General features: G+C 37.1%; 1 protein-coding gene across 2 annotated transcripts in view; it reads left to right on the top strand.

Moving 5' to 3' along the window:
* Positions 1-21944, top strand: part of LOC126234428 (multiple inositol polyphosphate phosphatase 1) — a 298738-nt gene extending 276794 nt beyond the window's left edge. For both annotated transcript variants that reach the window (XM_049943121.1, XM_049943122.1), the window contains exons 8-10: positions 12999-13108; positions 14092-14295; positions 21655-21944. In XM_049943121.1, the coding sequence (XP_049799078.1) occupies positions 12999-13108; positions 14092-14295; positions 21655-21901 (561 nt within the window). In that variant the 3' untranslated portion in view covers positions 21902-21944. The remainder of the gene's footprint in view (positions 1-12998; positions 13109-14091; positions 14296-21654) is intronic.
* Positions 21945-22215: the final 271 nt, after the last annotated feature.

The raw sequence follows: 22215 nt of genomic DNA, 5'->3' as shown, positions 1-22215 counted from the left end.
TGTAAGCTAACTCCTTTGTAGCCCAATTGCATTCCCCCAGTATTCTACCAATAAACCTACCACCCGCTTTAGTCACTATTGAGCCCTACAAAATGTTACATTGTGGTATTTATTTTTAGTTGGCCGATTCCAACTGTGACTTATTTATATTATAGTCATAGGATTTTACAGGTTTTTGTTTTGTGAAGCGAAAAATTTTACATTTATGAACATATAAAGCAAGTTGCCAATCTTTGCACCACTTTGAAATCTTATCCAGCCCTGACTGAATATTTATGCAGCTTTGTTCGTACAGTACTTCATTATAGATGACTGCATCATATGTGAAAAGTCCACGAGGGCATTAAAACACAACTTGAAAAGCAAGAATCCCAAATACTTTACAGCGGCACACTCAAAATTATATCTCTGTCTGGCAACGACTGTCCATTGAGGGTAACATGCTGTGTCCTCTCTAGCAAAAAAGTCTGAATCCACTCAGAAATTTCTCTTCGTATCCATATGATCATACTTTGGATAATAAGCATAGATGTCAAATACTTTTAGGTACTTATGAAATACTATATCTACCTGAATGTCTAATGAAACCAGTAGTTCTTCTAATAAACTGTGTTCTCAAGGACGGTGTGTTCCCTGACAAGTTGAAACTCTATGTAGTGAAACCAATACACAAAAAGAAGGCAATGAAGCATGTACAGAACTACAGACCCATTGCCCTAATCTAAACTTCCAGCAAACTGATAGAGGAAACATTACAACAATGCTGACATATTAAGTGATTTCCAGCATGGTTACAGAATAGGTCGAAGTAGCATGTCAGCAGCAGTACAATTTGTTCATAGTGTACTTGAAAAAAATAAATGAAAAATCCCAAGCATCAGGAATATTCCTGGACCTCTCAAAGGCTTTTGACAGGGTACATAATGGCGTGCTCTTATCAAAAATAGCGAAGAGTGGTATCACTGGAACACTCGTGCAACTGCTAGAAACATATTTAAAGGGTAGACAACAGTACACGGAGATTATGTACCCTAATGGAGAAATACTGGAGAGGAGAAGGTCAAGTATAAGAAATATACATTTTGGTGTTCCTCGGGGCTCTATTTTAGGTCTGCTCCTATTCATATGCTGTGTAAATAATTTCCCAAGTTCTCTTCACAATAAGCAATTGATCACTATGCATGCAGATGATACATCTGGTGTTTCCTATGCAGACAATGAGCCCAGCATAGTTGAAGAGATAGATAACTTTATTGAAAAGGCAAGGGCTCACTTTGAAAGAGAGAACCTAAAACTAAACATAGAATAAACTAATATTATTCATTTTAAACCAAGTGGTCCAAATGGATCAGCTCACTGAGTAGTGAGATGTCGCAACTTAGAAGGAAATGTGTGTGCCGTTAGCCAAACAAAATTGTAGTTCTTTTCCGCCTAAAAACTCAAACAAGTGAATAAAAATATCGTATAAAAACAGAAATCTGATCATTAAAAAAATCACCAGCGAGTGAAAACAGCGATCAATTGGCAGTTGACAACAAATTTCATGTTCTTTCCATTAGTGAAGGAACTGAATTAATACCGGAAAGTAAAAATGGACTTTTTAACCAAGAGTGTCGACAGAAAGTTGAAACAAAAACCCAGCATTAGGGAAAACAATGACAGCGAAAAAGTGTGTAGGCCATCCATTGCACGTAAAAATTAAACGAATGAGAAGAACACTATCAACAAAAATGTAAAACAGCGTGTTTACGAAAGTAGTGTATTATTTTTAACCGACAGCCACGGCAAAAATGTGACGAAACTTTTCAAAGAACACAGGAAATGCTATGCAACAAGTATTGTTAAGCCTGGAGCAACAACAAAAAATATTATTGGCGTCAATCTGCATGACAAATTGCTAAGAAAAAATGACTTTGTGGTGTGTATTGCGAGTTCAAACGATGTCGCAATAAATGAAGCAGATAACTGCCTAACGGAGATAAAGAAATTCCTAGAACAAAATGAGTAGGTCTCTCCTCAGCTAGCGTGAGATGAATGCTACCCTCAACATTACCACACAGATATGACTTGATGTATCACTCGTGTGTCAACAAAGAAATACGAAAAACTGACATGAAAATAAAACAAATTTGTTCTTCGCTCGCATAATGCTGCGTCCTTGATATAGGAAAATTGGACACATGCCAGCATACCAGGCACGGGATGCATCTGTATTATGAAGGAAAGAACTTTATATGTAAAATGATAAACGAAATTGTTGAAAGCAGAGAGGACATGAACCAAACAGTTCCTTGTATGGGACCAACCTCACTAGCAGCAGAAACAGCAACTGTCCCCTTGTGTTCGTCAGCAGCAGATTCAAAAGTTCCATCTGCTATTGATATTTATCATTTATTAATATTACTTTATCACTAGATCTGTGTCATTTACCAGTCATGACTGGACAGACTGCATCAAGATTAATTACATATATACATTTTAAAAAATATTCACAAAATTAAGACATTTATACTTAATAGTAACAATATTTGTTTGTCCATTCACTTTGGTCACTATTAAAGAATTCACCAATGGAGTAGAATGGGCGTTCTTTCAGGTCCTGTGCTACTCTCATCCTGAATGTTCCTAGCAGCAGGATTGCATTTCTTGAGGCAGTGAGTTGAACATCTTTAGGGCAATCACTGGAAAGCTGTCTCGTGTTCCCGTCAGTCGACACCTGGGTATTTCGATGCTCCTCTTGTTACGGGTATTGTGATTGTGTATATCTTGCCTCATGCTGAAGACTCCTTGGTTTTCTTTCATGCTGATGAGACATAACAACGCATGCTGGCTGAAGACTGTCATAATTCCTAACTGCTTGAATATAAGCCTGCAGTGCTCCTGTCTTTTGCTTGATATGATTATTCTGAGAGCTTTTTTCTGTAGAATTAGCACATCCTTACAACCTGCAGAATGTCCCCATAACAGTAGGCCATAATTGATGTGGATATGGAATAGGGCATAATATACTATAATGAGATATTGGTCACTCAATACACCTTTTAACCTCCTCAGAAGGTATATTACACAGGAGAGCTTGGAGCACACGTACACTGTGTGTTCGTTCATTGTTAGTTTCCTGTCTATCATGAAGCCCAACCATTTGACAGCCTCCATATTATCATGGTATCTGATGTTGTTAAGGGTGCATATCAGATGTTGTGTTTTTCCTCCATTCATTTTCATTTTATTTTTGATGAACCATTCTTTAATGTTTTGGAAGAGTACATCTGTTTCTTGGAGTGATTCTGCAGTAGTTCTTCCTTTGGCAAAAAGGGTGGTGTCATCAGCAAACTGTAACATATTGTTGTTATAACCCATATCATTGACATAAACAAGGAACAGGAGAGGCCCTATGACGGACCCTTGGGGTACTCCATATTCCAGCTTTTGTTCTTGTGATGTTGCTCCATGAATTGATACCACTTGTCTCCGATTTTCTAGATAAGACTGAAAAGTTGCCAGAACACCTCCGACACCATAACACTTCAATTTATTGTGCAGTATCTCATGGGAAATGCAGTCAAATGCCTTGCTAAGATCACAGAGTGTCAGTGCCACACTTTCTCTGTCTTTGAATCCTTGCCTTATTTTTCTGGTTATGTCCAGTGTTCCCATAAACGTTGACTTTCCCTTGTGAAAAACATGCTGTGTGTCCTGGAAGAGCTTATTTACTTCAAAATAATTCTGTAACTGGAGTTTCATAACAGACTCCATAACTTTAGCTAGAATAGGAATGATAGAAATTAGTCTGTAGCTGGACACTTCACATGGGTCACCTTTTTTGTAGATTGGTACTGTCCGTGCTAGTTTAAGAAATTTTGGGAAGACACTAGAGGATAAGCATTTGTTAATTGCTATGGATAATGATTGAGCAAGCTCTACAATAATTTTCTTCAGCATTGTGCAAGACATACCATAGATATCTCCGCTCTCTGAGTTCTTGTATGACTTAACTATTTTTACGATATCCTCAGGGTGCACTTCTTTCCAGTTTTCAAAACTGCTACTGGTTATGTTTCTCATGTGACTTGTGGGACTAAGCCTGAATCAGGTATTTCATTAATAGTATCTTTCACTATCCTAACAAAGTACTGATTGAAGGCGTCGGGGCTACCGGAATTTAAAGCTGAGGTGGGCTTTTTTCTGCACTCGTTTACCAGATTCCAAGCTGCTTTGCATGGATTGTGAGCCTCTTTAATGAACCTGTCATTGTATCTCTTTTTTGTCTCCTCCACTTGCTTTCTGTTAATTCGTTTGGCTCTTACATAGTTACAATGAAGCAGGTCTCTAGATGGGAGATCTCTAGCTGCTTTCATAACGTCCCTGAAAATCAGCACAATGCATTTTAATTTGTTTAGCTCAGGGGTATACCACATCTTCCCTGTAGTAGGTTTGTCCCTTCCTTTAACTTTGCCTGTAGGATACTTCTTGTGGATTTCTGTAAATAAATCATCAAATTTAGCTTTTAATCATTGGAACAGACATTCGAATGAGGCACTGGCCTCCATTCCTGCAATTTTTTGCTGCCAGTTTACACATGACAGGGCTATTTTAAGGTCATTTAGTCTTTCTACTTTTATGATCCTTTTACTAAATGTGTAACTGGAGTGCCATGAGCTTGGTTGCAGTTGACTCAAGCATTTCATTCTTATTTCCATTACTAATGCACTATGGTCAGCAATCATTGGTTCAACTACGCTGATATTATAGTCCCAGATATTGAGGTTAGTGATAACTGTGTCTAGGCAGGCATCACCTCTTGTTGGCAGTCAGTTTGCAACAAACAGCCCACAGCTATTTATTAAAGTCATGAAGACTCTCTCTTTAGTGCTTCCATCACTTATATGTATGTTGAAATCTCCACACAGTGCAATTTTAGATTTAAGACATGTTAGGTAGGACAAACAGGTTTCCATTTGTGCAATAAAGTTTTCAAAATTACCATCTGGTGAGTGGTACACAGACAATAATAAGGTCAATATCTGTTAACACTAGTGAAGCTAATTCTAGATCTAGGTCTGTGGAAAAGTTTTTTAAGTCTATTTCCTTTACACTAAGAGTCTTGCTTGCATATACAGATACACCACCATGAATTGTAGTAGTTCAATACCAAGAATTTACCATGTCCAAATATTCAATGGCTCTGTAATAGTCACCTTCTGCTTCATCTAACCAGTGTTCACAGATACATAAAACATCTGGTTTGACTTCTTCTACAAAGAATGATAGAAGGTCCACCTTGGTTCTTAAACACTGTATATTAACAACTGCTATAACTATGGGCATATAACTATCATCTCTACTGTTACTTCTGTGAGATATTATGGGGCCTTGGGTTTTTACTTCAGGCACTATTTTACTGGGGCACTGGTCGATCTCCGGAATAAAAAATGCCTGACTACAATATTCTTTGGCCGTAGTGTTGTGTCTATCACCTTGTCCTTTAGATGGAAGTCCACACCAATCTTGAAGCTGCTGTTCACACCCTTTGTTTCCAGTTTTTCTACATGAAAGTTGCTATATCCTGGAAAGATTTTCTCAAGGAATTTGGTTACATTTTCAGTTGTTGTGCCATTTTTCACTTTTCCTAAATGAAACCATCAGTGGCTCAGGACCTTTCATCAGTAGTGTCCCCTCCTCAGTCTTCATCAGTGAATGACTTTGCGGCAGCTTCACCATCATCAGCAGTAACAGAAGAAGCATAAGAACCAGGAAACATACAACTCTACAGGATTTTTGGTACCTGGCCTCAGCCCAAGACTAACATAAGGAAGATACCTACAGGTAGACGAGTTGTCTGTTTGCATTTATGACAGTGATGCAATAAACAATGCCCATATTTGATGTTTTACTGAACTTCACATGAAGGACAGGATTGAAATGCTGCAACTATACAGCTACAACTTAGCAACTTCTTATATTAGAAGTAAAATGGACAAAGGAGGAATGATAATGTATGTTAGAAATAATATAGTGTACAAATCTATAGATGTAAAAAAAATATTGTGTTGACCAGCATTTTGAGGCTTGTTGCATTGAAGTCCTTGTTAATACACTGCCTATTTATGTTATTGCTTCCTAAAGAGCTCACTCAGGAAAGGTCAGTGTATTCTTCAAGCAAGTAGAATCACTTTTAACTTACTTGTATTCAAAAACCAAAGAAATGATAATGCTTGGTGATTTTAATGTACATTTTCTTACCCGTAACAATGATAGAACATAGTTTGAGAATGTAATGAATTCTTTCAATCTGAGGACAGTTGTTGACTTTCCCACTAGGGTAACAAAGAACTGTACAAGTCTGATTGACAATATTTTTGTAGATAATGAATATAACAGAGGGAAACATTCCACGTGGAAAAAATATATCTAAAAAGAAAGATGATGAGACTTACCAAACAAAAGCGCTGGCAGGTCGATAGGCACACAAACAAACACAAATATACACACAAAATTCAAGCTTTCGCAACAAACTGTTGCCTCATCAGGAAAGAGGGAAGGAGAGGGAAAGACGAAAGGATGTGGGTTTTAAGGGAGAGGATAAGGAGTCATTCCAATCCCGGGAGCGGAAAGACTTACCTTAGGGGGAAAAAAGGACAGGTATACACTCGCACACACACACATATCCATCCACACATACAGACACTTGTTTGGTAAGTCTCATCATCTTTCTTTTTAGATATATTTTTGTAGATAATAATAGAATCGAAAATATATTTGTAAAAAAAATCTTAAATGGTCTCTCAGACCATGATGGGCAGCTGTTGGAAATACATTATGTAAGCCCTGCTAACAAGAGCAGTTCTATCAGGCCATACAGGTTCATCAACAGTGAGAATCTGGAAACCTTCAGTAGGCATTTGGAGCAGTTAGATTGTGAGGCAGTATATCAGGCTAAAAATATAAATGATAAATTCAACCTTTTCCGAAATGAATTTGTTACCATTTTTGAAGCTGTAATTCCTAAGAAAATTTCAAAAAGTACAAACCAGAACGATTGTAGGAGACAGTGGCTCACTAAGGGAATAAAAACTTCATGCAGAAAACGAGAATGCTTTATGTTTCACTCAGAAATTCTGATAAACCTCAGGATAGGAAACACTACCGATTGTACTGTAACATCCTAAAGAATGTTATTTAAAAAATCCAAGAGTGTGTTTATCAAATCTGAAACTGACAGATCAAATAATAAAATAAGAACAATCTGGAAGGTGGTAAAAAGGGAGACACGAAAAGTTTCATAGGATACAGACAGTATCCAAGTGTGTCACAATGGAAGCATGGTAGATGAAGGGGAAATAGTTGCCAATATCTTCAACAATCATTTTCTGACAGCAGCAGAGAAAAATTAGCCTGATGTATATATCCTACATCACAGCAGATGAGATTGAGAAGATGATATGCCAAATGAAAAACAAAAATTCCACTGGTGTGGGCAATATATCTATCAAAGTACTGAAACATTGCCACAAATATATTCTTAAAGTTCTGTGTCACATATTTAAGGAATCTCTAAAACAAGGTACTGTCCCTAATCGACTAAAATTTGCAGTTGTTAAACCACTCTTCAAAGTGATAAAGCAGAGGATTCCAACTACCGCCCAATTTCATTGTTAACAAGTCTTTCAAAAATCCTTGAGAAACTTATGTACAATAGAGTCATGGCTCACCTTAATAAATATAACATCCATAATAAAAATCAGTTTGGATTCCAAAAGGGTGTTTCAACTGAACAAGCCATCTTCTCATTTGTCATTCAACTCCTTGAATCAATAAACAAGAAAATGTCACCAGTTGGAATCTCTTGTGATCTGTCAAAAGCATTTCTGGGTTTACATATTGATAACAAACTAAACTGGTCTATCCACATGACTGACCTATGTAAAAGACTGAATTCAACATCATTTGCCATTCGCTCAATTGCATCTGTTTGTGACATGGAAACAATCAAAACTGCATATGTTGGTTATTTCCATTCATTTATGACATATGGCATCATCTTCTGGGGAAATCAACCACAAGCAAATAAAGTCTTTGTTGCACAGAAGAGAGTTATCAGGATTATGAGTAGAATGCATCCTAGATCTTCTTGCAGTAATTTATTCAAACAGCTGTGGATCCTCACCATCCCTTGTCAATACATCTTGTCACTATTGTGCTTCGTGAACAAAAATTATGCAATTTACAAAATGAATAGTGTGTACCATGCTCACAATACAAGACGAAAACATGATCTTCACAAAGACTTTAAAAATATCAGCACGGTACAGAAAGGAGATCATTATTCAAGTATAAAAGTGTTCAATAAACTTCCCTGCCGTATCAAATCAGTGATTGTGGATCTTACTAAATTCAAAACAGAACTAAAACTTTATCTTTTGTATAATTCTTTCTATTCTTTACAGGAATTCTTTGATAATGTGTAATACTTCTTGAATTTGTGTTTAATTTTATGCATTTCTAATAGAACTGATTATGTAGATTAGCATATCACTTGTTGGCAGAATATTTTTAGATGAATTACTTTAAATTTGTTTATGTAATCATCTATGTCATTACTGTACTATTATCTGTGCTGTTATCTGAATTTTTGTGTGTAATTATTTGACATGTGGATGTCCTTTTTCATGCATCTGCTTATATAGGGTGTTACAAAAAGGTACAGCCAAACTTTCAGGAAACATTCCTCACACACAAATAAAGAAAAGATGTTATGTGGACATGTGTCCGGAAACGCTTAATTTCCATGTTAGAGCTCATTTTAGTTTTGCGAGTATGTTCTTCCACCTACGCTCAATGGAGCATGTTATCACGATTTCATACAGGATACTCTACCTGTGCTGCTAGAACATGTGCCTTTACAAGTATGACACAACATGTGGTTCATGCACAATGGAGCTCCTGCACATTTCAGTCGAAGTGTTTGTACGCTTCTCAACAACAGATTCGGTGACCGATGGATTGGTAGAGGTGGACCAATTCCATGGCCTCCATGCTCTCCTGACCTCAACCCTCTTGACTTTCATTTATGGGGGCATTTGAAAGCTCTTGTCTACGCAACCCCGGTACCAAATGTAGAGACTCTTCGGCTCGTATTGTGGACGGCTGTGATGCAATACGCCATTACACGATTCTCCAGGGCTTCATCAGCGCATCAGGGATTCCATGCAACAGAGGCTGGATGCATGTATCTCGCTAAGGGAGGACATTTTGAACATTTCCTGTAACAAAGTGTTTGAAGTCCGCTGGTACATTCTGTTGCTGTGTGTTTCCTTTCCATGTTTAATGTGATTTGAAGAGAAATAATAAAATGAGCTCTAACATGGAAAGTAAGCATTTCTGGACACATGTCCACATAAAATATTTTCTTTCTTTGTTGTGAGGAATGTTTCCTGAAAGTTTGACCATACCTTTTTGTAACACCCTGTATATGTTAAGTTGGTTGTTTCATGATCATCTACATGTGGCTATTGGTGTAATATCCTGACACGTTCTACATCCTAGCGATACATTCGCGTCAAGGACCCACGGAACTCGAAAATAAATAAATAAATAATAAATAAAAGACAAAATACTGTGACTGATGAAATTCTACCAAAAACCTGTACAGGATGTAAATTCTTGGGATTGTCCATAGATGATCGACTTTTATGGAAGCAGTAAGCTGATTATGTCTGTAAAAATATAACACCCAGTCCAGAAAATTATTACCATATCTTATGCATTAGTGCATCCTTTCTTATCTTATGGAATAGTACTGTGGGGTGGGACATGCCAAACTAATGTGAAAAGAGTTTTCATACTGCAGAAGCGAGCCTTGAGGATCCTAGCAAAAGTAAATCAGGAACTTCTTGCAAACCCATATTCATTAGACACAATATTCTCACAGTTAATGCCATGTATATACTAGAAACTATAATGCTAGTGAAAGAAAACCCTAAGATCACAAAAAGAAATATGGATATTCACAACTATGAAACAAGGAATAGAAGAGATTTTCATATGCTTAACAGAAGATTAACTTCAACAGTGAAAAGCCTCTATGTCAAAGGAGCTGTTTTTAATAACTTATTATGAAATGAAGTTAAGATATTGACAGGGGATATTTTTAAAAAGCGAGTCAAGCAGTGGCTTATTCAAAAATGCCCTTATAACCAGAATTTATAATGAATTAAAATGTAATAAGAAATAATGTAAACTAAAAAAACTGTAATTATAAAAACTTTATACTTAGTTGAAAAAGCACATGCATGTAAAATTACATGTTATGAGCAATAAATTGAATTGAATGTCTGTAATAAGAATGTGCGTTTGGTTTTAAATGATTCATATTTTCAGAATCTACACTGGTTGGCATAGAGCAGATCATTTTGTTTGAGATATTTCATTATGTTTGAACTCAGAATATGTTCTAAGATTCTACAAATAATCAGAGTCAAGGATACTGTGTGGCAGTTTTGTGGACCACTTTAACTACCCTTGTTACAGACTGGTGTGTCCTGTGCTTTCTTCCAAATATCGAGCACAGTTTTTGGTCCAATGTATCTAACTCAGCCCCAGATTCATTATAGAAACTGTCAGGATTTTCATCAGGTCCTGGAGCTTTGTTCATTTTTAACTATTTCAGCTGTTTCTCAACACCACTGACACTTATTACATTTATATTTTCAGTGGTACAAGGATTTGGGATTTCCTTTGTAAAGGAATACACACACTGATCAGCTAGAACATTATGATTTTGTGTAGATAACAGTGGCAATGCATCATGGCATGGAAGCAATGAGGCCTTGGTAGGTCGCTTGAGTGAGTTGGCACCACATCTGCACACAGAAGTCACCTAATTCCCATATATTCTGCGGGAGGGGGGGGGGGGGGGTGGACGATAAGCTCTGAAGCCATGTTCGAGTTGGGTGGGGGGGGGGGAGCAGTAGGGTGGGGGGTCATCACATCAATTAGAACTCACCACTGCATTCCTCACACCACTCCATCACATTCTAGGCCTTGTAACATGGCGCATTATCTTCTTGAAAAATGCCATTGCCATCGGTAAACATGATCGTCATGAAGAGGTATACATTGACTGCAACCAGTTTGCTACACTCCTTGGTAATCATGGTGCCTTACACGAGCTCCACTGGAATCTTGATCGCCCATATGAATGTTCCCCAAAGTATAATGGAGCTGCCACCAGCTTATATCCATCCCACAGTACAGGTACCAAGGAGCTGTTCCCCTGGAGGATGATTGATTTGTGCCCTTCCATCAGTATGGTGAAGAAGGTACCAGGGTTCATCAAAGCATACAATGCTCTCTCACTGTACCAACATCCAGTGCCAATGGTCATGTGCCTATTGCAGTCATAATTGCCAAAACTGTAGTGTTAACTTTGGCAGAGATGTGGGTCATCAGCTGCAGAGGCCCATCATTAGGAGTATTTGGTGTACTGTGTGTTCAGACACACTTGTACTCTGCCCAGCATTCAAGTCTGATGTTAATTCCACCACAGTTCACTGCCTGTCCTATTTTACCTGTCTGCCCTGCCTAAAATGTCGAACATCTGTAATGAGAGGTGGTTGCCCAACCAAACGATGCTGCTATCGCTTGGATGGTTTTATGTCTATAATAGGTCGGTGGTCATAATGTTGTGGCTGATCAGTGTACATTGTCTGTATATTATCCCTATTGGAGCGTATTGTCTAATATAGTTCCCAAAATATTTATAGTGATACCTTTTCCAGTCTTGTTTCAGCTATGTATGTGATCTATCTTTTTTCTATTCATGGACATATAAACATTGCCTTTTTTTTAAAAAAAATATAAAGATTTATAATTAAGTCATTCTGTTTGACTCAGTGCTCTGTATTGTTTGTTGACATAAATAAGTTCCTTTCCATTTCCTTAATTTTTTATACATTTACTTATGTCACCAGCCAACAGTACTTTTTTGTTCCTTCTCACTTACTTCAATATTGTTTATAAAAAGAGTGAACAAAAGTGGACCAAATACAGATCCTTGAGGTACACCTCTCTTAATGGCCTCGGTTTCAGGTCAACATCCAGACCCTGTAGTCACATACTGCATCCTGTTGCCATCATATGATTTTATACATTGTGCTGCATCCACATGAGTCATTAATTCTGTATGACATGATGAGTGCACATTAGCAAAATAAGCTGTGCAAAAGCATCTAAGCTCAACATTTTCACAATTAAAAGTATGTGATTTTTCCAGTTAAGTTTGCTGTTTACATGAAGGATCAGGAACTTCGTGCTCTCAGCTCTCTGTAACTCTTGATCATCAAACATCAGAATATTCCTCTGAGTTTTTTGTAACTTGATCAAAATTTCGTGCAACTTATCTTGCTTGGGTAGGCAGAAAGGAATTTAAACATAAAACAGTTAAAAGTGTTTGATAAAATGTTGTCCATGGCTATGGTTGACAGATTTTGGAGTTGTCATCTGTAAACATAGTGACATAGCACTCATTATGATTCCTAGCTGCATAAGTAAAAAACATTTAAGGGTCCAATACAGAATTCTGTGGGAGTCTATGATGAATAACACCTAGATGATGTAGCAGCTACTCCCAACATACAATCCTCAGCTTCAAAAATTATTTTCTGCTTTTGTTCATGAGATGGGATTCTGGCATATTATCCAAGATGCCATACTGCTAAGGTTTTTCCTAAAAGTAATTGGTTCTTTTACAGTGGCACTTTTCGAGAGGGACTTAAACATGCTGGTGGTAAGGCACTTCACAAAAAGGAAATGAAACAAGAGTAAAGAATTACCAGCTTGTCTCATATTCAGTAATTTTCGGGAAATTCTGCTGACAGTTCAAAAATTATTATGTGATACCGTGATATTATTTGCAGTGTATTTAAGTGTAAATACATCCCAAGTTAAGTACATCATGAAAATATGAATTGTCCACTAATGGTCAAATTTTTATTAAGGTTATGGAATACAAGGAAGACCTCAAGTACTACTACAAAAGTGGATATGGCCATGATATAAATGTTGAACTGGGTTGCACTACTCTTAAAGATCTCATGGATCATTTTCAGTAAGTTGTTTGTGTTTATTTTGAATTTAGTCAAAGCCTTATGATACAACAGTAACAATGGCAGTAATTTAGTCTTCTGGTATGCAATCAACATTCTTCATTTGAAACACAGTACAGACTAGAGCATCATATGTAGTTTCCACATTAGTTGTGGATTATAATTTCCATTATACAATGGAACATGCATATTTTGATGTAACAGTATTCTACTCTTAAGTTCTTTGAATGTAATACAGGCTATTGATGTGCAATATTGAAATTAAATTACAGCTATGTTTTCTGTCCCATTAGCTACATATATGAGCTGAACATGCCCTCTGTTTGCCATGTTTCAAAAGTTTTTATGAGAGTGGAGATCCATTCTCAGAATAAAAACAATAATGTGAAGGACTATGCTCACCAATGAAATGATAAAATAAATAGTCTCTCCACTGTTATTTTTTTCTTTACATTTTACTCTGTTCCCTTTAATATATTCCTTTGTTTCTGTCTGAAAATTTTTTTTTCGTTGTCATCTGCCTATCTCTGTTACTGCTTCCCCCTCCTTCTCAAATAAAAAGAATCACTGTACGTTCTGCTGATGTTATTTACTACACATCTCCTGAATGTTATGTACAGAAAAAATATTCATTGTGGAATTTTAGGAATAGCTTTTTATATCAATATTTAGTACATTATTGTTAGGTATTTTTTATTTTCTCAAATAAAAAGAATCACTGTTCGTTCTGCTTATGTTATTTACTACACATCTCCTGAATGTTATGTACAGAAAAAATATTCATTGTGGAGTTTTAGGAATAGTTTTTTATATCAATATTTAGTACATTATTGTTAGGTATTTTTGTTACTGATTGTTGAAGGTAGTATAAGAAACAGAAAAGTATGAATGCTGTAAGAATTTTTTGTTTTAAACCATTCCGAATGTTAAATAGTGTAAGTATTTTTGCCAATGTATAAACTACTAACCAGGAATTTTGTTTCAGAAATCTTGAGTCTAATAAAACTAGTGCTAAAGGGGTGTTTTACTTCTCACATTCAAGTATGTTGCACATGATGCAATCACGTATGGGTATAGCCAAAGACAGTGAACCTCTAACACACGATGGCTATAACACAACACAAAAACGGAAATGGAGAACTTCTAAGATTGGATCATTTGCAACTAACATTGCTGCAGTTTTTCTGAAGTAAGTACTAAAATTCTTTCAGCATTTTATATGCACTCTGTCACCTATAAAACAGTCACAGTAATTACTCATTTTACTTGATGTATGAATGCCTATCCTCATTGGAGTTACATGAAATCAGCAAATAAACTTTGAAAATTTAGCATTTTAAAATTAGAATTTAGATTGTTTTCCAATGTGTTATTTTCCAATAATACCATATCTATCTGGTGAAAATTTTTTACAAAAAAAAATGTAGCTTTACTCATATTTTAGAAAATCTTGTTCAATAACTATAAAATAAAGGAACAGCTATTCCAAAAATTCAATCGACCGACATATGCTTCCCACTTTCCTGATCAACATTTCTGTGTTAGTGCAAGAATGCTATATTTATATCTGGACAGGGAATGATGTAAATAAAATTGAAGCAAAAAATTGTAAGTATCAAACTAAAAAAATCTACAGTATTATACCTTCACATGCAACAGAGCAAGAAACATACTGTTCAAAAGTTTTGTTAGCATCAAGTAATGTAATGTAATCTAAATTTTCCTGACAATGTCCGAAAACTTTTTGTTATATGGACAGAAAATAAATAAATAAAAAATAAATAAATATTCTACTATGTATCTCAAATTTGATGCTTTTTTCTTGCCTCACTTTTATTTTTTTCATTATTCCATCCAGGTGTAAACAAAACATCCTTGGTTTAGTGTTCGTTTTTCAGCTAGGTAAAATATGGCAGAGACATGTTCTATCTATTCCATGGTAACACAATAGGCCATAAATATGTGTGTTGGAGAGGTTATCAGAATGTTGTGTCTAGCACACTATAGTCACACAACAAGTTTTTGTTTGCAGTCATAATTTTTGCTCTTTTTGTCATCTTTATGTGGTTATCTCATATACAATCACGAATATATTTAGAACACCTGTATCTTCAGATATTTTGGCGCTAATTTTGCTGAAATGTGTTAATTATTAAAAAATTTTGCTGAAATACACTTATTTCGCCTTTTATTGCACATTGAAATCGACCAAAAACATGACACACTATACCCAGTAAGCACTAGAATAAAAATTCTTTACACTTTCAAAGCATTTAATAATGATAGCATATGCAAATTTTACATAGCTCTACCCGTTGTTGTTGTTGTTGTTGTTATGATCTTCAGTCCTGAGACTGGTTTGATGCAGCTCTCCATGCTACTCTATCCTGTGCAAGCTTCTTCATCTCCCAGTACCTACTGCAACCTACATCCTTTTGAATCTGCTTAGTGTATTCATCTCTTGGTCTCCCTCTACTATTTTTACACTCCACGCTGCCCTCCAATACTAAATTGGTGATCCCTCGATCCCTCAGAACATGTCCTACCAACCAATCCCTTCTTCTAGTCAAGTTGTGCCACAAACTTCTCTTTTCCTCAATCCTATTCAATACCTCCTCATTAATTATGTGATCTACCCATATAATCTTCAGCATTCTTCTGTAGCACCACATTTCGAAAGCTTCTATTCTCTTCTTGTCCAAACTATTTATCATCCATGTTTCATATCCATACATGGCTACACTCCATACAAATACTTTCAGAAATGACTTCCTGACACTTAAATCTATATTCGATGTTAACAAATTTCTCTTCTTCAGAAACGATTTCCTTGCCATTGCCAGTCTACATTTTATATCCTCTCTACTTCGACCATCATCAGTTATTTTGGTCCCCAAATAGCAAAACTCCTTTACTACTTTAAGAGTGTCATTTCCGAATCTAATTCCCTCAGCATCACCCGACTTAATTCGACTACATTCCATTATCCTCGTTTTGCTTTTGTTGATGTTCATCTTATATCCTCCTTTAAAGACACTATCCATTCCATTCAACTGCTCTTCCAAACCCTTTGCTGTCTCTGTCAGAATTACAATGTCATCGGCAAACCTCAAAGTTTTTATTACTTCTCCATGGATTTTAATACCTACTCTGAATTTTTCTTTTGTTTCCTTCACTGCTTGCTCAATATAAAGATTGAATAACATCGGGGAAAGGCTACAACCCTGTCTCACTCCCTTCCCAACCACTGCTTCCCTTTCATGTCCCTCGACTCTTATAACTGCCATCTGGTTTCTGTACAAATTGTAAATAGCCTTTCGCTCCCTGTATTTTACCCCTGCCACCTTTAGAATTTGAAAGAGAGTATTCCAGTCAACATTGCCAAAAGCTTTCTCTAAGTCTACAAGTGCTAGAAACGTAGGTTTGCCTTTCCTTAATCTTTCTTCTAAAATAAGTCATAAGGTCAGTATTGCCTCACATGTTCCAATATTTCTACGGAATCCAAACTGATCTTCCCCGAGGTTGGCTTCTACTAGTTTTTCCATTCGTCTGTAAAGAATTCACGTTAGTATTTTGCAGCTGTGACTTATTAAACTGATAGTTCGGTAATTTTCACATCTGTCAACACCTGCTTTCTTTGGGATTGGAATTATTATATTCTTCTTGAAGTCTGAGGATATTTCACCTGTCTCATACATCTTGCTCACCAGATGGTAGAATATTGTCATGACTGGCTCTCCCAAGGCCGTCAGTAGTTCTGATGGAATGTTGTCTACTCCCGGGGCCTTGTTTGGACTCAGGTCTTTCAATGCTCTGTCAAACTCTTCACGCAGTATCATATCTCCCAGTTCATCTTCATCTACATCCTCATCCATTTCTATAATATTGTCCTCAAGTACATCGCCCTTGTATAGACCCTCTATATAATCCTTTCACCTTTCTGCTTTCCCTTCTTTGCTTAGAACTGGGTTTCTATCTGAGCTCTTGATATTCATACAAGTGGTTCTCTTTTCTCCAAAGGTCTCTTTAATTTTCCTGCAGGCAGTATCTATCTTACCCCTAGCGATATATGCCTCTACATTGTTACATTTGTCCTCTAGCCATCCCTGCTTAGCCATTTTGCGCTTCCTGTCAATCTCATTTTTGAGACGTTTGTATTCCTTTTTGCCTGCTTAATTTACCACATTTTTATATTTTTTCCTTTCATCAATTACATTCAATATTTCTTCTGTTACCCAAGGAGTTCTACTAGCCCTTGTCTTTATACCTACTTTATCCTCTGCTACCTTCACTACTTCATCCCTCAGAGCTACCCATTCTTCTTCTACTGTATTTCTTTCCCACATTCTTGTCAATCATTCCCTTATGCTGTCCCTGAAACTCTGTACAGCCTCTGGTTTAGTCAGTTTATCCAGGTCCCATCTCCTTAAATTACAACTTTTTTGTAATTTCTTCAGTTTTAATCTACAGTTCATAACCTATAGTTAGTGGTCAGAGTCCACATCTGCCCCTGGAAATGTCCTACAATTTAAAACCTGGTTCCTGAATCTCTGTCTTACCATTATATAATCTATCTGATACCTTTTAGTATCTCCAGGATTCTTCCATGTATACAACCTTCTTTTATGGTTCTTAAACCAAGTGTTAGCTATGATTAAGTTATGCTGTGTGCAAAATTCTACCAGACGGCTTCCTCTTTCATTTCTTAGCCCCAATCCATATTCACCTACTATGTTTCCTTCTCTCCCTTTTCCTACTCTCGAATTCCAGTCACCTATGACTATTATTTTTCGTCGTCCTTCACAACCTGAATAATTTCTTTTATCTCATCATACATTTCACCAATATCTTCATCATCTGCAGAGCTAGTTAGCATATAAACTTGTACTACTGTAGTAGGCATGGACTTCGTGTCTATCTTGGCCACAATAATGTGTTCACTATGCTGTTTGTAGTAGCTTACCCACACTCCTATTTTTTTATTCATTATTAAACCTACTCATGCATTACCCCTATTTGATTTTGTATTTATAATCCTGTATTCGTCTTCTTCCTCCTGCCACCAAACTTCACTAATTCCCACTATATCTAACTTTAACCTATCCATTTTCCTTTTTAAATTTTCTAACCTACCTGCCCAATTAAGGGATCTGACATTCAACGCTCCGATCCGTAGAATGCAAGTTTTCTTTCTCCTGATAACGACGTCCTGTTGAGTAGTCCCCACCCAGAGATCCAAATGGGGGACTATTTTACCTCCGGAATATTTTACCCAAGAGGACGCCATCATCATTTAACCATACAGTAAAGCTGCATGTCCTCGGGAAAAATTACGGCTGTAGTTTCCCCTTGCTTTCAGCCGTTCGTAGTACCAGGACAGCAAGGCCATTTTGGTTAGTGTTACAAGGCCAGATCAGTCAATCATCCAGACTGTTGCCCCTGCAACTACTGAAAAGGCTGCTGCCCCTCTTCAGGAACCACGCATTTGTCTGGCCTCTCAACAGATACCCATCTGTTGTGGTTGCACCTACGGTACGGCTATCTGTATCACTGAGGCATGCAAGCCTCCCCACCAACAGCAAGGTCCATGGTTCATGGGGGAGGGGGGGGGGGGAGCTCTACCCATTATACTGAATTAGTTCAAACTTTTTTGCATTACCAGGTTTTTCGGTGTGGTATGATTAAGTAAAATCTTCATGTTTTCAAGCCACATCAATTGAAATTAACTTTTTGAGCGCTCAATAACTTTTGAATACATTATGGGCACAACAGTGATCAATGTGTTATAAATAATTACTATTAAAAACAGTCTTGATCACAATTTATTTAACAAGGTGATCGGTTTCAACCACTACTGTGGTCATCTTCAGACCATTGAGTAGGAACCTCTTTCCTTGAAGAAGAATTCTTCAAGGAAAGAGGTTCCTACTCAATGGTCTGAAGATGACCACAGTAGTGGTTGAAACCGGTCACCTTGTTAAATAAATTGTGATCAAGACTGTTTTTAATAGTAATTATGCTCAATAACTATCACTGCCAGTTCATTCAGCAGCTAAAACTGTTGGCACTAGGCAGGGCAAGGTATCCTAGACGTATGTGTGAAGTGGCAGAGTCAGAATATTCAAGAAGTTATCTGAATTAACAAATGTTTACCATCCAAACAATTGCAGGTAGCAGCAGTTCAGTATTACTCAACACACTTTGATGTAGTAACCTGCGGAGCAAATGGATGTTCTGTGTGATTGGTAATGACTTCAGTTCATATAGCGAGCACCTGACTAGATCTAACTCCAAAACACACCAAGCTCATTGTAAGCATACAAGATCAGTCCAGAGTGAATATCAAAAGAGAGAAAACTGTAAAACAAGCAACAGTCACACACTGCATGAAATGGCATGGTCAGCAGGCTTCAAGTGATAATAGGCAAATGGCAATATGTGACCATTCACATTTATCTTACCACATAACTTCACCAGAGAGCACACCCTCTGTACTGATGATGCTGTGGTGTATGATAGGGGTCAAAGTTGAGTGACTGTAGGAAGATACAAGAAAACTTAAGCAAAATGTTCCATTGGTGTGATGAATGGCAGCTAGCCCTAAATATAGAAAAATGTAAGTTAATGTGGATGAGTAGGAATATCAATCCTGTAATGTTTGGGTATGGTTTTACTAGTGTCCTGCTTGACTCAGTCAAGTCATTTAAATATCTGGACCTAATATTGCAAAGCTATATGAGGTGGAACAAGCATGTAAGAATTGTGGTCAGGAAGGTGAATGATTAACTTTGGTTTATTGGGAGGATTTTAGAAAAGAAAGGTTCACCTGTAAAGAAAGCTGCATGTAGGATGCTGGTGCAACCTATTCTTGAGCACTGGTTGAGTGTTTGGGATCCATACCAAGTCAGACTGAAGGAAGTTTCGAGCAACATATAAGTGTTATGCAGATGCTTCAGTATTCAAATAGGAATCGCTGGAGGGAAGGCGACGTTCTTTTCGAGAAACATTATTGAGAAAATTTAGAGAACCGGCATTTGAAGGTGACTGCTGAACGATTCTATTGCTGCCAACATACACTGCGTGTGAGAACCATGAAGATAAGATATGAGAAATTACAGCTCATATGGAGGCATACAGACAGTCATTTTACCCTCGCTCTGTTTGCGAGTGGAACGTGAGTGAAAATAACAAGTAATAGTACAGTGTACCCTCCACCATGCACTGTACAGTGGCTTGCAGAGTATCTGTGTAGATGTAGATGTACACTTGTCTTGCTCCATCTGCGAGTCTCAAAAATTTACATCTAGGCCTATTTGCTAACTGCAGTAGCTCAGAGTCTTTATCAATACTGCAGCTTTGTAATTAATCCTGAAAATTATCAGTTACAGGACCATTCCTGCTTTAATAAGCACAGGGGACTGCAAGTGGCCAGGTCTGTGTGTGGATCACTGAGAAAAGGAGAGGTGGAGACAGAGAGAGGGAGAGAGAGAGAGAGAGAGAGAGAGAGAGAGAGAGAGAGAGAGAGAGAGGGAGGGAGGGAGGGAGGGAGGGAGGGATGCTGTGATCCCCACTAGAGGATTCTGTGGCATCTCCATTATATGGAACAAGTGGTGCAGTTATTTGCACTGACCAATCATATACTCAATTCTGCTGCTTGAGATAGATTTCCTGTGGGGCAGAGGTGTAGGGGACTGGAAATGGATCAGCCTCAAGTGACACCTCTCTGTTTCACAGATTGCTCACTGCTGTTATGTGCAATTCATAATGGGGGTCACAGGTGATGGTGGGATGGGGGGTTGCCAGAAGTGCTTAGGCAGTGGCAAAGGTTCCACTTCCATTGCTGGTTGCTGTAAACCCCTTACATCACTGTAATAAGCAGGGGCAGGTATGGAAATCATACTGATGGTAGGAGGTAGACTGTGGGTTTGGTTTGTTACAGACATGGTTGCCCTAGTCAGCAGTAGGGTAAGGTTATGAGGACTGCCCTGACCAGACGTTGTTTTGATGCTGCATTATCTATTCATGCCTGGCCATTGACTCACAAAACTGTTTGAATTTGCTTTGTATAATAAGAAGTCACAGCTTTCCATAAAACAGTTAAAATAAAGCATATATCTTGTCCAGAGAGTAAATATTTATACACTAGTCAAACATTATAGTAAACCTGTTAGATTATTGGAATTGGGGAGGGAAGCAATGCAGTGATAATCACACAAAGCATAACACTCACATAAAGAATATTATTCATATATTTCCTTCAGCATCAGATCACAGAACCTTTTGAGTAGCTACTTGGTTCTGTAGCTTCCACATTCCATAATTTTCATTTAGGAATGTAATACAGTTGTACAAAATTCATTTGGGGTGTAGCATAGTTTAACTTCATAAAATTGCTAAAGCATTTGCTAATAACTTTCTCATAAACTTTCCTTCTGGGTATGTTTTTAGCTGTCTATTACTGTCCTATTTTATTATATATGTTTATGGTATATGTATTTCACAGATTAGCATGCGAAAGTAAATCACTTGACACTGCTCTTTTTTGCAGGTGTACTGAAGGAGATACATATCGTGTAATGTTCTATGTAGCCGAAAATGTGGCAGACATTGAAGGTTGTCAAGTAGGCCTTTGTTCATGGGATACTGTGAAAGCAAAATATGCTGACATAGCTGAAAAATGCAATCTGGATTTCTGCAATATGAACAGAAGTGGAACAACTGGAATTCACAGACTCCCATGGTTTTATGCATTGATAAATGCAATTATAGTCATTTTGTTGTTGAAGAGGAATTAAATAAGAAGACTGTATCATTATGTAACAATAAAAATTAATGTATAAAAAAATTACCATTGTCGTGATCTGATGATCACAGCATTTTTTCTTCTCATTACACACTTCACATCAACAATCTTAATTAGCCATTGATAATATTAAATGATGAAAGCTCCATCATTGCTGCACGTTGAAAATCAGTAACACAATTAGGAAACACAGTTAATACGCAAAGCTACTAAACACACTAATTAATTTTAAATACAGTTAATAAATTAATACATATTTATTTACATGGAGCTTATTACAATAGTGGATATAGTCATTGTCTTACC

The sequence above is a fragment of the Schistocerca nitens genome, chromosome 2, assembly GCF_023898315.1.
Source record: "Schistocerca nitens isolate TAMUIC-IGC-003100 chromosome 2, iqSchNite1.1, whole genome shotgun sequence".
Taxonomy (NCBI): Eukaryota; Metazoa; Arthropoda; class Insecta; order Orthoptera; family Acrididae; genus Schistocerca; species Schistocerca nitens.
This window is presented reverse-complemented; position numbering and strand designations above follow the sequence as displayed.